Source organism: Phocoena sinus, chromosome 10 (assembly GCF_008692025.1).
Source record: "Phocoena sinus isolate mPhoSin1 chromosome 10, mPhoSin1.pri, whole genome shotgun sequence".
NCBI lineage: Eukaryota > Metazoa > Chordata > Mammalia > Artiodactyla > Phocoenidae > Phocoena > Phocoena sinus.
The window spans coordinates 23,014,371-23,030,428 of record NC_045772.1 but is presented as its reverse complement, the minus strand read 5'-3'; the positions used below and the strand labels follow the sequence as shown (position 1 = coordinate 23,030,428).

Sequence of the window (16,058 nt, the reverse complement as noted above, 5' to 3'; positions counted from 1 at the left end):
CATTTAGTTGTTTTTCTGGGATTTTATCTTGTTCCTTCATCTGGTACATAGCCCTCTGCCTTTTCATCTTGTGTATCTTTCTGTGAATGTGGTTTTTGTTCCACAGGCTGCAGGATTGTAGTTCTTCTTGCTTCTGCTGTCTGCCCTGTCATGGATGAGGCTATCTAAGAGTCTTGTGTAAATTTCCTGGTGGGAGGGACCTGTGGTGGGTAGAGCTGGCTGTTGCTCTGGTGGACAGAGCTCAGTAAAACTTTAATCCACTTGTCTGCTGATGGGTGGGGCTGGGTTCCCTCCCTGTTGGTTGTTTGGCCTGAGGCATCCCAACACTGGAGCCTACCTGGGCTTTTTGGTGGGGCTAATGGCAGACTCTGGGAGGTCTCAAGCCAAGGAGTACTTCACAGAACTTCTGCTACCAGTGTCCTTGTCCTCACGGTGAGCCACAGCCACCCCCCGACCTCTGCAGGAGACCCTCCAACACTAGCAGGTAGGTCTGGTTCAGTCTCCCCTGGGGTCACTGCTCCTTCCCCTGGGTCCTGATGTGCACACTACTTTGTGTGTGCCCTCCAAGCGTGGAGTGTCTGTTTCCCCCAGTCCTGTCAAAGACCTGCAATCAAATCCCGCTAGGCTTCAAAGTCTGATTCTCTGGGAATTCCTCCTCCCATTGCTGGACCCCCAGGTTGGGAAGCCTGACGTGGGGCTCAGAATCTTCACTGTAGTGCGTGGACTTCTGTGGGTGGACTTCTGTGGTGTAAGTCTTCTCCAGTCTGTGAGTCACCCACCCACCAGTTACGGCATTTGATTTTACTGTGATTGTGCCCCTCCTACCATCTCATTGTGGCTTCTCCTTTGTCTTTGGATGTGAGGTATCTTTTTTGGTGAGTTCCAGTGTCTTCCTGTCGATCATTGTCCAGCAGCTAGTTGTGATTCTGGTGTTCTCACAAGAGGGAGTGAGAGTACGTCCTTCTACTCCACCATCTTGGTTCCTCGCTTGATACTTAAATTTAAATCTGAAAAATTCATTAGCTAGTTGTATCAGGATACTTTCTTTGCCTTGTCTTTAATCCTGGGATGATTTTAGAAAATCTTAAATAGAAAGTGCAAATTAAAAAATAACACTTCAGGAGCAACAGGTATTTTAAAACTGTGTTTTTAACATAACAGTTGTAGTATCTTCATTTAAAAAGAAGTAAAGTTCTTTCCATTTGCCCTTCTGTTCTTTCTCCTAAATTCGTCACCAGTGGTAGTCATGGTTAACAGTTTAGAGTGAGTTTTTCCAAACTTTTTCCCGTGCATTTACAATCATGTATACACAGAGAACATAGCTAAAAGTAACATAGTAAAAGTAAGTGAAGCCTCATGGATTTACTGTTTCATAAGTGTTGACTCAAGCTGAAGCAAGCCTAGAGAATGTCAGGAAGCTTTCAGGAATAGAGTAGGACTTGTTGTTTACCTTCTTCTAAGACATTGGCACTGGTAATCAAACCATGCTTCACAGCCTTGCCTTACGTCACTTACTGTAGAGTTCTATTTCTTCTGGTCATTTGTGTTTTTAAATAATATTTATCTATTTATTTTGGCTGTGCTGGGTCTTTGTTGTGGCACACAGGCTTCTTAGTTGTGGCATGCATGTGGGCTCTAGTTCCCCAACCAGGGATCGAACCCAGGCCCTCTGCATTGGGAGCGCGGGGTCTTACCCACTGGACCACAGGGAAGTTCTTGGTCATTTGTTATCTTTTAGATTCTCTTGTAGTTACTACTCAGTTCATTGCCAAATTCTGATCTAGGTCCCCTCCCCTCATTCCCAAGCCTTTGCTATACCTTCTAGACTCCTCTGTGATCAGGAAGCTCCTCTATATCATCAGCCCTTCTTAGAATATTTGCCTCCTTGCCTTACGTGAAACTGGGCAGTTCCTTGAGGATACCACCTTCTCCATAGCCTCCTTCAGTGGTGTGGCAACTTTTTTCCCTTTCTGTTCCACATATTTCAGCACCAGGAAATGGGTGGATGCTGTCCTTGCTCTCTGTTGCCTCGTCCAGGCCATTAATACTTCCTTCTCCAGCTAAATTCTTTGTCCTTTGAGGTTCATTTTTCTAATCTTTCCCTGTTATGTTATTGCCCTCTCATTCATTGATGATTGGAATTCTTAGTTATAAATTTAAGGCCTTCCCCTGTTGGCACTCTTAGTAATTTTGATATCTATGTGGATGCGTCATCCAAAAACTTGGCCTCTCAGTTTCTTGACTTCTTTATCTGCAGTGACCATTTTCTTCACTCCCCTTCAGCCATATAACTCACTGATCACAGGCTGGATCCTGGCCCATGGCATTACCAGAAACAATACCAGTTTTGAAATCTTGATGTTAAACATTCTATACCACTCTTTGCCTACCTCCATCTATTCTGTTTTTTGAGTTCACTGCAGTTTTCTGACCTGTCAGGGCTTATCCCTTAATTCCCTAATATCCTCACTGTTTATCCCATCAGCCCCCTCTTAGGTTTGGGCCTAGATTTTTATTGCCCATTATTTAATTGCTCCTCAGCGTATATTCTTCACTCTTTAGGTCTCTCCTTATCTTGGGTGAAAGGTGATTCCTTCTCTATTGCTAGGAGATGGAATAGGTATTCTTCTTGATCCCCATTGCTTCATCCAGACATTACTTCCTTTCTCCTTGCTGAAGAAATCACCCAGTTGAGTTCCAATTTAAATTCATGATCATAAACCTTGGCAATTTTACTAGGTTCATTTAGTGGATGTGTAACCATTGCATTGGGGTTTGTAGGGTGTAATCAGAAAACAACTTTAGGGCTTCCTTGGTGGCGCAGTGGTTGAGAGTCCGCCTGCCGATGTAGGGGACATGGGTTCGTGCCCCGGTCCGGGAAGATCCCACATGCCGCGGAGCGGCTGGGCCCGTGAGCCATGGCCGCTGAGCCTGCACGTCCGGAGTCTGTACTTCGCAACGGGAGAGGCCACAACAGTGAGAGGCCCGTGTACCGCAAAAAAAAAAAAAGAAAACAACTTTACTCTTTTCCTTCGTTGCCTGTTCTGAACTCTTCTCTGGGCCTGATTCTTTCCCTGGCCTTGTACAGGTTCAGAGTATCCAGGTCATTTCACTAATTAAAACGTCAGGTCCTGGGAATTCCCTGGGGGTCCAGTGGTTAAGACTTGGGCTTTCACTACTGTGGACCCGAATTCGATCATTGGTCGGGGAGCTAAGATACCACAAGCTGCATGGTGTGGCCAAAGGAAAAAAAAAAGTCAAGTTCTATTTAATACGCTAAATTTCACTTATATATAATGTTCTCCTCTTCCTCAGTTGAGCCTGCCTTAGGCTTTGGAAGCCTGCAGTGGAAGAAGAGATTAAGACGGACATTGCAGGTTATTTCCAGTTTTTTCCTGTTGTAGACAGTGCTGTGGTGAATATCCTGTGGAGGCAGAATAGTTTAGAAGTAGAGCATTGACACTGGATGTTTGAATCCCAGCTCTGGGATTCAACCTTTCTGGACCTCAGTTTCCTCATCTGTAATATGGGGATGATAATGGTATCTGCTTGATAGTCTACTCTGAGGATTAAATGTAGATTAATATGTAGAACTCTTAGGAAAGTGTTCAATAAATGTCTGTCATAAAAAGATCTTTGTGCATATATACAAATATTTCTTTTAGATGATTACATTTTTAAAATAGTGATTTCTTTTTGTACTTAATTATTTGTGAATGTCAGTAAATAAGTTGCCCTTTGGTGTAATAAAACTCATTTATCTTTGTATCTATTTTTTGCTTTTTCTTATACATTTATGATCATATAATATAAATCTTTATGGTTAATGCCACTGGTCTGATCTAATGCTGCTGTTCCCCATATTTTATTTATTTTTAAATTTTTATTCCTTAATTTTTTTGGCTGCATTGGGTCTTCGTTGCTGCGCGCAGGCTCTTTGGTTGTGGCAAGCGGGGGCTACTCTTCATTGGGGTGCGCAGGCTTTTTGTTGCAGTGGCTTCTCTTGTTGCAGAGCATGGGCTCTAGGTGCGTGGGCTTCAGTAGTTGTGGCACACGGACTTCAGTAGTTGTGGCGTGCAGGCTCAGTAGTTGTGGTGCATGGGCTTAGTTGCTCTGTGGCATATGGGATCTTCCTGGACCAGGGCTCGAACCCCTGTCCCCTACATTGGCAGGTGGATTCTTGACCACTGCACCACCAGGGAAGTCCCTCCCCATATTTTATACATAGGGACCCCTCTTACTTTTTTTATATCTATATAGAGCTGATTACGTATAGTCTATGAAAGCTTAAGATTTTTGGTTCCGATAATATGTATGTAAAAATATGTATTTTAAGATATGCTATATGCTGTGGCTTGATTAACAAAAATGATGATGAAAGTTGACAGTAACAGTAATAATAATGTCTGTTGTTACATAATGCTTACTAGTTCAAAGCTTAATATTTGTAAGGTGCTCTCAGATCCATATCACTAATAATCCTGTCTGTTATGACCCTTTACATTTAGCATAGCAAAACCACATGTTTTATATTATTAATTTCTCACAGTAACTCTGAAATAGGTGGGGGTAAGCAGTCTTATTCTGGTATAATAAATGAGACAGGTTATTTGCTAAAGATATAAGAGCTAGTAAGCAGTAGAGCCAGACTTGAACCTAACTTCTTACTTTTAAGTCAGTGTATGGGAACCATAATGAGTGACTTATGTGTTCCTGGACATGAGTGGTTCTCAGAGGTGATTTAGCCCCTCAGGGGACATGTGACAGAGTTTACAGACATTTGTGGTTGTTGTAACTGGGGAGGGAAAATGCTACTAGCATCTAGTGGATAGAGGCCAGGGAGGCTGTTAAATATCCTATAATGCACAGGACAGTCCCTCACAACAAAGAATTATCTGGCCCCAAATGTGCAGAGTGCTTACGTTGAGAAACTGTTGTACAGTGATCATTGATGACATAAGATAAAGATTGTGAAATTTTGTTTGGTAAGATTTTACTGATAAGCAGCAGATTAACTCCATACTTCAGTTTCTTCACATCTGCAACTTTTCTTAGATTTGGGCTATAAAGCTCAATAATAACCCTACAAGCAACATATATACTCTGAATCAAGAGAAGTTTGAAGATGTGATGAGATTGAAGATTGGAACAAATCTTTCCTCCTCTTTCAAAGGAGGGCAGCTGTTCAAAGGGCTTAAATTTATTATTCTTTTCCTCACCAGCTTTTTTCCCAGGGGGTGTGCATTGGGTTTCAGTTGGGAAACAAGACAAATCTGGGCTTCTGATGAAACTGCAGAATCTTTGCACACGGTTGGATCAGGATGAGAATTTCTCCCAGAGGCTTCCACTTAACATTGAAGAGGCTAAAGACCGTCTCCGCATTCTGATGCTGCGCAAACATCCGAGGTACAGATGGTTATACTTATTTGGTGTATGAAGTCCCAGTGAGACTTAACTCCTGACATCTTGAGAACATCATAGCCTTTTCTTGCTGTTGGGTAGAGGGTCTAAGAAAGAACCATTGCTTTCCTGCTCTTCCTCTCTCTTGTATTAAAAAAAAGTGTCTGCCACTGACCTTTGCATCGTACCTGCCAATTCTCTCTTGTGTGCCATTGTAGGCTCTCAAGAAATATTTAAGTAGGTGAGTTGGTGAATGGTCTTTGTTAAAAGATGCAGACTTTTTACCTTGAATACATTATCTCTAATAGATTAACACAGAACAAGAGACAGAATAAATGCAGGCAACTTGTAAAAGACTGAGTCAGGAAGGATTATTTATTTAAAGGGACCCTTCTGCTGTGTTCTCTTACTTTTTGGGTATACATGTAACTCTTCTACTTCCAAGTACTTTAAGAGTTTGTTTTGTTTATTTCAATAATTAATTTATTAAATAAATGCCATTATAATTATGTGCCAGGCACTGTTTTCAGCTATATCACAGTTTTCATTAGCCAAAGGGAGGCAGCAACTTAGTTGCTATCTTTGTTAAGAGCTAAGGGATTTAGTCAACAATTTGATTTCTGCCACCTAGCAGCTATTTTTTTTTGTGGTACGTGGGCCTCTCACTGTTGTGGCCTCTCCCGTTGCGGAGCACAGGCTCCGGATGTACAGGCCCAGCGGCCATGGCTCACAGGCCCAGCCGCTCCGCGGCATGTGGGATCTTCCCGGACCGGGGCACGAACCCGTGTCCCCTGCATCGGCAGGCGGACTCTCCACCACAGCGCCACCAGGGAAGCCCCTAGCAGCTATTTTATTTGTTCATTTAACAAACATTGAGTGTCGTGCCAGGTTCTGGGTCAAGTGCTACGAGTACAAAGATTAATAAAGCATTCCTTGTGAGTATAACAGTAAATTGGGTGAGAATTAGGTAATGGCTCTGAATTTTTTTTTATTGCCCCCATGCACCTGATGATGCTGTATACTTTCATGTGTAGTAGTGGCTGCATATGGTAGTGCTTCCCCAAATTGGTAAGGGGATTCATATCAGAATATTGGGTGAGAGGAATAATTTTGGGAAAAAGCCTCCTAGTGATTACGATGGACACTCATTACGGAGGGCAAGCTCCCTTCTCTCTGGCTTCTTTCTCTTCCAGATTCCTCTGTTATCTCCCCCTCCCCTTGATAGTCACTAGTATCCATTTTCCTGGAGAAATGGGATTGAGACCACTAACCACTTCCTCTTTTCTTGATCAGTAACTTCTCCTTAGTTCTACTTCCTTTGCAAAAATAAAAATGATTCCTGTTTAGGAAAATATTGTAACCACTCTCAGATGTATCAGATCATGGCATATAAAGTCATTTTGTTTCTCTCTCAGCATCATTTTGGTTTATGTTTTTGTAATTTTCCAGCCTGTGTATATTCCTAGAGTCTTTTTTTGTAGTGTACAGAAGTAGTGTGCCATTCAGATAATAACGCTAGTGTATAATTACGCTGTCAGGTTTTAGTTGTATTATTTTCTCCATTTGTTCTGATGAGTTTGAAAAAGTTTTTTGGAGGGACTGATTAAGAATTAGCACACAGATTCTTTGTCATTATGCGTAAACAAATTGATTTCTTGGATGGAAAAAAAGCCCACTAGTGTACCAAGTGAAAAGTAATATTATTTGCTGGTGCATTCGATTAGGTTGGGACATATGAAATTGCTAGTTTTGTAGGTAAAATGGTCAAATATTGTCATTGTTCTGTGATCCTTTCTAATGCTAACCTAAGCCCAGTTCTTGCTTGGTTTGGGTACTTAAAGACTGAATTGGAAAAATTTCATTACTTGGATAGTTCTTTTTAGGCACTAGGAGGCTTATTTCTAATACTTATAATAAAGTATACACAGTTCTCTTTTTATAAGTCCTTTAACTTTAATATGCAGTAATTTGGGGTGGAAGGAAGGGAAAGTCTCTAATTTTCTTTTCCTTATTGGTGTATTGTGAAAGGGATACCAAAGAAAAGAGAAAGAACCATGAAATAGACATCTATTTTTTTTTTAATTTTGTAAATTTTGAGAAAACACTGGTGGCATTCTCTTTTTTTTTTTAAAGGAAGTTTAAAATAAATGTCATTAGTGACTCAATACAGTTTTTTCTTATTAAGGTCTCTGTTGATTTTGGATGATGTTTGGGATCCTTGGGTGTTAAAAGCTTTTGACAATCAGTGTCAGATTCTTCTTACAACCAGAGACAAGAGTGTTACAGATTCAGTAATGGGTAAGGATTATTAATTTGCTTTTTATAATAATTCAGTTACATTTAAATATGTGGCATACCAAATTGCTTACTATGTCTTGTGATTTCACAGGTCCTAAATATGTAGTCCCTGTGGAGAGTGGTTTAGAAAAAGAAAAAGGACTTGAAATTTTATCCCTTTTTGTTAATATGAAGAAAGCAGATTTGCCAGAACAAGCTCACAGTATTATAAAAGAATGTAAAGGTATAGTTATTTATTTTGTGTATGAGGGGGTTATAGAGATATTAATTTACCCTTTTGTAAGTTAAGCTAATGAACATAACAATTTAACACATGAACATCCAAAAACTTTACTAGAATATTTAGTATTTTAGGTTCTTCTCTGATACCCTACATGGATAGTGATATTTTGGTATTCATTCTTTAGTTAAAATAATATTTAACAAACACCCACAATATGTTATGAAAGGGGTAAGATGAAGACATGACCTCTGTTGTCAAAGAATAAAAAATGTAGTGAGAGTCACAGTTTAAAATTTTTTTGGTTGGGATTTTATTTTTTATTTTTTGGCTGTGCTGTGTGGCTTTTGGGATCTTAGTTTCCTGACCAGGGATTGAATTTGGGCCACCACAATGAAAGCATGGAGTCCTAACCACTGCCAGGGACTGCCAGGGAATTCCCTGGTTGGGATTTTATAAAAATAATGTTCTAATTTGATAAGTAAAAACTGGTGCTGTCTTCTTAATTTGCATTTTTAAATAGTGAAGTTAAACTTTTTTATTGAATATTGCATTTTAAGAAATTATCCTGGACTTCCCTGGTGGCGCAGTAGTTAAGAATCTACCTGCCAATGCAGGGAACACGGGTTCGAACCCTGGTGTGGGAAGGTTCCACATGCTGTGGAGCAACTAAGCCCGTGTGCCACAACTACTGAGCCTGGGCTGTATAGCCTGCGAGCCACAATTACTGAGCCCGTATGCCACGACTATTGAAGCCCGTGCCCCTAGAGCCTGTGCTCCACAGCAAGAGAAGCCACCGCAATGAGAAGCCTGTGCACCAAACGAAGAGTAGCCCCTGCTCGAAGCAACTAGAGAAAAGCCTGTGTGCAGCAATGAAGACCCAGTGCAGCCAAAAATAAATAAATAAATTTATTAAAAAAAAATTATCCTTGACTCACTTTTGTGATATAAGTATTTTTCATTGATTTTTTGACACTAACTATGGAAACTATTAACCTTTTGTCATATTTTTTCCAACTGTTTTTCTTCTAGTTGTGTCTGCCTTTTAATTTCATTTGTAGTATTTTTTTGACACACAGAAATTTAAAATTTTATATAGTCAAATCTATCAGCTCTTAAGATTATTTTTTCCATCATTGTTAATGCTTGCAAATAGTTTCTTGTTTTTCCTTCTTCCATCAAACTTGCTTTTGAGTTAATTGACTTTTAAAAAGTATCTCAACCTTAGGAAAAAATACTTGATTTGTATTCATTATGAAGGTGATACATGTGCATTTTGAAACACTTAAAAAATAGAAATTATCCATAATCTGATAATTATTAGCATCATGAGAGTATTTCTCCTAGTCTTTCAGGACATATAAAACCTTGAAAAAAAATACTGAGATTATAATGGTATATATAATTTTCAATCTTACCCTTTTTAATAGCAAATCTTGAGCATTTTCCCATGTTATTAAATATCTTTTGAAAATTTACCAGTGGCATAATATTATGATATACTTTATTCAGTCATTTCCCTGTTATTGTTTAAGATTTTTCACTATTTTAAATACTGTAATGAATATCCTTAAGTGAAATATTTCTTATTTCTAATGGCTTCTTTAGAATAAGTACCTGAAGTGAATCCAAGAGTTATAAATATTTTAAAGCTTTGGATAGCATGTGGCAGAAATTCTTTCTTGAGGATAAATTGATTCTTAGTGGTAATTTGGAAATGATACCGTAATAACACTGACTTTTTTTATTTTTTAGGTTCACCTCTTGTAGTGTCTTTAATTGGTGCACTTTTACGAGATTTTCCCAACCGCTGGGAGTACTACCTCAGGCAACTTCAGAATAAGCAATTTAAGAAGATAAGGAAATCTTCATCTTATGATTATGAGGCTTTGGATGAAGCCATGTCTATAAGTGTTGAAATGCTCAGAGAAGACATCAAAGATTATTACACAGATCTTTCCATCCTTCAGAAAGATATTAAGGTGCCTACGAAGGTAATAGAAGGACCAACAATCTTTATCATTGGGTATTGTGGCATATAACCTTTGGTTTAGTCCTGAGGATATTGTTACAGAGGATACTGGGAGGATAAAACCTGTGTACCTGAGGGTGGTGGGCTGGAGGGTGTAGAAATCCCACTGTTCTTAGTTTCCATCATGGGCTTTGGTGTTGAACTCAGATGAGTTACCTAGTTCTCAGTGGTTCTAGTGAACCTGGAGAAGCATATGACTTCTTTAGAACTCTTTTTCTTTTCTATCTTGATGAGTATTTGAGCTTCTTATGAAATGGAGATATTATTCAGGGCTTTAATACATGATGTTTTTAATACAATTAAAAAATTATTTGTTTTGTTTATTTTTGGCTGTGTTGGGTCTTCGTTGCTTTGCGTGGGCTTTGTCTAGTTGCGGTGAGTGGGGGCTACGCTTTGTTGTGGTGTGCGGGCTTCTCATTGTGGTGGCTTCTCTTGTTTTGGAGCACGGGCTCTAGGTGCGCAGGCTCAGTAGTTGTGGCTCGTGGGCTCTAGAGCGCAGGCTCAGTTGTTGTGGCGCACGGGCTTAGTTGCTCTGGGGCATGTGGGATCTTCCCGGACCAGGGCTCGAACCTGTGTCCCCTGCATTGGCAGGCGGATTCTTAACCACTGTGCCACCAGGGAAGCCCTAACACATGATTTTTTGTCTGTTAACCTCCTGTGTGCAATCCTGGTCATTGTATATGGTGGCACATTAAATGTTTAAAATGATTCCTAGGTGTTGTGTATCCTCTGGGATATGGAAACTGAAGAAGTTGAAGACATACTGCAGGAGTTTGTTAATAAGTCTCTCTTGTTCTGTGATCGAAATGGAAAATCATTTCTTTATTATTTACATGATCTTCAAGTAGATTTTCTTACACAGAAGAATCACAGCCAGCTTCAGGTACTTGCATCTCTGTACGTTCTTTTTTTTTTTTAACTTTTAATTTTGAAATTATTTTAGACTTATAGAAAAGTTGCAAAATAATACAGTTTCTATGCATATACTTTCATCTAGCTTCCCCCAATGTTAACATCTTACATAACTATAATACAGTTACGAGAGCCAGAAAATTAACATTGATACAGTACTGTTAACTAATACACAGACTTTATTTGAATTTTGCCAGCTTTCCCACTAATGTCCTTTTTTGTGGTTCAGATCCGATTCTGTATTCTATATTGCATAATATCATCATGTTTCCTTAGTTTCCTCAAATCTAGGAAAATTCCTTGATTTTCTTTCTTTCATGATCACTTTTGAAGAGTACTCACTAGTTATTTTGCACAGTGTCCCTTAGTTTGTTTTTTTTTTTTTTTAAATTAATTAATTAATTTATTTTTGGCTGTTTTGGGTCTTCTTTGCTGCGCAGGGGCTTTCTCTAGTTGTGGAGAGGGGGGCTACTCTTTGTTGTGGTGCATGGGCTTCCCATTGCAGTGGCTTCTCTTGTGGTGGAGCACAGGTTCTAGGCACGTGAGTTTCAGTAGTTGTGGCCCGTGGGCTCTAGAGCTCAGGGTCAGTAGTTGTGGCGCATGGGCTTTGTTGCTCTGCAGCATGTGGGACCTTCCCAGACCAGGGCTTGAACCCATGTCCCCTGCATTGTCAGGCAGATTCTTTTATTTTTTATTATTATTATTTTTTGCGGTACGCGGGCCTCTCACTGTGTGGCCTCTCCCGTTGTGGAGCACAGGCTCCGGACGCGCAGGCTCAGCAGCCATGGCTCACGGGCCCAGCTGCTCCACGGCATGTGGGATCTTCCCGGACCGGGGCACGAACCCATGTCCCCTGCATCAGCAGGCGGACTCCCAATCACTGCGCCACCAGGGAAGCCCCTCTTAGTTTGGGTTTGTCTGATGTTTTCTCTTGACTAGAGTAAGGTTATATATTTTTGGCAATAACACCACAGAAGTGCTGTTGTGTCCTTCTCAGTGCATCATATCAGGGTGTTGACACGTCTAATCAGTGATATTAACATTGATTACTTGGTTAAAGTTTCTCAACTGTAAAGTTACTGTTTTTTTCTTTGGTAGTTAATAAGTATCTTGTGGGGAGATTCTCTGTACATTCTTAAATAGCTTTGGAAGCTGGAGTTTCTGTGATGCTTAGGTTATGAAATTGTTTCTGTCCTCTGAAATGTTTCATTTGGGTTTCAGGATCTACACAAGAAACTAATCGCTCAGTTCCAGAGACATTTCCGGCTACATTGTCTTTCACCAGATCAGGAGGACTGCATGTATTGGTACAATTTTCTGGCCTATCACATGGCTAGTGCTAAAATGCACAAAGTAAGATTACTCATTTAAAAAACTATTTTCTTTTATCTCACTTTTATTTTGTCCTATGTTTAGAATTTTATTAGTAAAAATAGGGTTATAACCTGTGTAAGTAATTTTGTTAACTGTTTTTACCTGCAGGTACCTTAGTAACTGCAGTAAATGAACCACCTAAAAATTCAGTCTCTTCATACCAGTAGCTATCCTTTGTGGACAATATGGATTTGTTTTTAAGTTCTGAGAGGAAATGGAGAGTGGGAAAGTATATTCATTCATTCAGCAAATATTTATGGAGTGCCTGTTGTGTACTGGTGGTATTCTTCATTATGAAGGATATACCACAGGCACAAAGTCCCTGCTCTCATTGAGCTTACATTCTGGGGGGAGATTGACACGGGACAAATAAACTTATCATATGTTACCGGGGTAGTAAGTGCTCAGAAGAAGAAAAAAGTGTGCAAGGAGAAAGAAAGTGATGATTTGGCATTGAGTCATCATGATTTGCTGATGGATTTGATGTACGTTGTAAGAAAAAGAGAAGAGTCAAAGATGACTCCAAGCTTGTGCAGTTCAAAGATTGGAGTTGCCATGAACTGAGTTTGGGATAGGTGTGGGTCAAACAAGTATTTTACCAGGAGTGAAGGGAAGGTTAGGAACTCATTTGGAATATATTAAGTCTGGTGTACACATTAAGACATCTGACTGGATATATTTAGCATATAGTTGGATATATGAATCTGGATTTCTGGGGAAAACTATGGACTAAAGATAAAATTTGGGAATCATCAGCACATAGGTATTTGAAGTTATGACTACCAATTAACTACTCACAATGTTAACATTTTAGAAAACCGTATATACTTTGAGAAAAGGGAGCCCCCTCTTGCACTGCTGGTGGGAATGTAAATTGATACAGCCACTATGGAGAACAGTATGGAGGTTCCTTAAAAAACTAAAAATAGAACTACCATACGACCCAGCAATCCCACTACTGGGCATATACCCTGAGAAAACCATAATTCAAAAAGAGTCATGTACCACAATGTTCATTGCAGTTCTATTTACAATAGCCAGGACATGGAAGCAACCTAAGTGTCCATTGACAGATGAATGGATAAAGAAGATGTGGCACATATATACAATGGAATATTACTCAGCCATAAAAAGAAACAAAATTGAGTTATTTTTAGTGAGGTGGACAGACCTAGAGTCTGTCATACAGAGTGAAGTAAGTCAGAAAGAGAAAAACAAATACCGTATACTAACACATATATATGGAATCTAAGAAAAAAAAAAAAAGGTCATGAAGAACCTAGGGGCAAGATGGGAATAAAGATGCAGACCTACTAGAGAATGGACTTGAGGACACGGGGAGGGGGAAGGGTAAGCTGGGACAAAGTGAGAGAGTGGCATGGACATATATATACTACCAAATGCAAAATGGATAGCTAGTGGGAAGCAGCCGCATAGCACAGGGAAATCAGCTCTGTGCTTTGTGACCACTTGGGTGGGATAGGGAGGGTGGGAGGGAGAGAGACGCAAATGGGAAGAGATATGGGGATATATGCATATGTATAGCTGATTGACTTTGTTGTAAAGCAGAAATACACCATTGTAAAGCAGTTATACTCCAATAAAGATGTTAAAAGAAACCCATATATACTTTGAATAATTTTTCAGTCTTATGTACTTTAATCTCTTGGTTACATACAGTTTACGTTTAATAATCTACATTGGAATGACAGTATTCCAATAAATATCTGTGCTCTGATTTACTTAGCTGAACTTTAATTGTTGAACACTTAGGTGGTTTTCATTTTTTTTTTTTTTTTTTACTCTTATGATGCTGTAATGAAATTCTTGTTTGTCTTCACACCCGTATTATTTCCTTTGGAAATTTCTTGAAGTGGAATTATTGGGTCAATACATCTTTTAAAAACTTTTGATATGTATGGTAGTGTGACAGGATTCAGTTCCTTTCATTTTTTTTAACCTTCTTTTTCCTGATTTTTAAAGATAATAGTTTACTTTCATTGGAAAAATTGAGGAAAACACTAAGTGAAGAAAATGAAGATCACGACCATTGCTAATGCTTTTTTTTTTTTTTTTTGGTACGTGGGCCTCTCACTGTTGTGGCCTCTCCTGTTGTGGAGCACAGGCTCTGGACGTGCAGGCTCAGCGGCCATGGCTCACGGGCCCAGCTGCTCCGCGGCGTGTGGGATCTTCCCAGACCAGGGCACAAACCCGTGTCCCCTGCATCGGCAGGTGGACTCTCAACCACTGCGCCACCAGGGAAGCCCGCTAATGCTTTTATGTGTAGTTTTCCAGATCATTTTGCTGCTCAGATACACACACCTGTTCTTTAAAACCAGAATGGGATCATGATAGAGATATAGTCTTATATCTTGTTTTTTCTACTTAATTGTAGTTCAGGGTTATCTTTCTATGTCAGTTTATATATAATAGATTGACATAATTTTTAAAGCTGCATACTATTTAATTGTATAGGTACATTATGATTGGTCAGTTGGTTGGTGGATGGTCAGATTGCTTAAGCACACTTGTCTGACTTATTTTTTTAGGGCACATATGTGTAATTCTGGGTCAATGATGTGTACAGTCCGAATTTTAATACAGATTGCTAAAGTGTCCTCTAGAAGGGTGCTCTGATTTACATCACTACCAGCAGTGTATGAGGGTGTTCATTTCCTCTGATTCTAGCTAACATTTTTATCATTCCTTTTAGTCTTCAGAAATCTGATGTTAAAAGATAGTAAATCTTCGTTGTTTCTCTTTGATTACTGGTGAGAGTTTTGGCTATTTGTGCTTTTTATTTTGTGAATTGGCTCTCATCCATTGATTGCCTTTGCCTGTTTTTCTATTGGAGTGTTTATCTGTTTCTTACTCTTTTATTAAAATTTTTTATAAAAATATTAAACCTTCATCTATCATACATTTGTAAATAAATTTTTTTCCTGGTTTATTTTTTGTCTTAAATGTTATTTATATTGTTTTTTACTATATTGAACATTTGAGTTTTTATGTAGTTAAATGCACCACTATTTTTCTTTTTGGTATTTTGCTTTGGGGTCATGTTTATAAAAATTTCCTTAACCCCAGGGTTACAAAAATAGTAGATATCTGTATCTTCTAGTATTTTTTTTAAATTAAATTTATTTATTTTATTTTTGGCTGCTTTTTTTTGGGTCTTCCTTGCTGTATGAGGGCTTTTTCTAGTTGCGGTGAACGGGGGCTACTCTTCGTTGTGGTGCATGGGCTTCGCATTGCAGTGGCTTCTCTTGTTGGGAGCACAGGCTCTAGGCACGTGGGCTTCAGTAGTTGTGGCTCGCGGGCTCTAGAGCGCAGGCTCAGTAGTTGTGGCGCATGGGCTTAGTTCTGTGGCATGTGGGATCTTCCTGGACCAGGGCTTGAACCTGTGTCCCCTGCATTGGCAGGTGGATTCTTAACCATTGCGCCAACAGGGCAGCCCTCTTCTAGTATTTTTTGAAGTTTCTATTTTATATTTAAGTCTGAAAAATCCATCTGAAATTTATTTTGAATTAAGGTGTGAGGTCCATTTTTTGTTTCTTTGGAACTATTAATGATATGTTCCTTTTTGTCCTTAAATTCTAGGCATCTGCTAAGTTTCTCTCATTAGTGTTAGGATAATAATGGTAGATTTAAAATTCTTTGATCTCTTTAACAGTGCTCCTGATCTTTTTTTTTTTTTTTAAGGAACTGTGTGGTTTAATGTTTTCCCTGGATTGGATTAAAGCAAAAACAGAGCTCGTAGGCCCTGCTCATCTGATTCATGAATTTGTGGAATACAGGCATATGTTGGATGAAAAGGTATAT

The 16,058-nt window shown here is 39.3% G+C and overlaps 1 protein-coding gene across 18 annotated transcripts in view; it reads left to right on the top strand.

Moving 5' to 3' along the window:
- APAF1 (apoptotic peptidase activating factor 1) overlaps positions 1-16,058 on the top strand; it is a 113,263-nt gene that overhangs the window by 22,798 nt on the left and 74,407 nt on the right. For 16 of the 18 annotated variants that reach the window (XM_032645636.1, XM_032645632.1, XM_032645629.1 and 13 more), the window contains exons 5-11: positions 5,223-5,406; positions 7,586-7,698; positions 7,790-7,921; positions 9,674-9,912; positions 10,666-10,833; positions 12,084-12,215; positions 15,939-16,052. In XM_032645636.1, the coding sequence (XP_032501527.1) occupies positions 5,223-5,406; positions 7,586-7,698; positions 7,790-7,921; positions 9,674-9,912; positions 10,666-10,833; positions 12,084-12,215; positions 15,939-16,052 (1,082 nt within the window). Of the gene's footprint in view, positions 1-5,222; positions 5,407-7,585; positions 7,699-7,789; positions 7,922-9,673; positions 9,913-10,665; positions 10,848-12,083; positions 12,216-15,938; positions 16,053-16,058 lie in introns of those variants that run through there. The other 2 variants (XM_032645643.1, XM_032645640.1) reach the window with 2 other exon arrangements.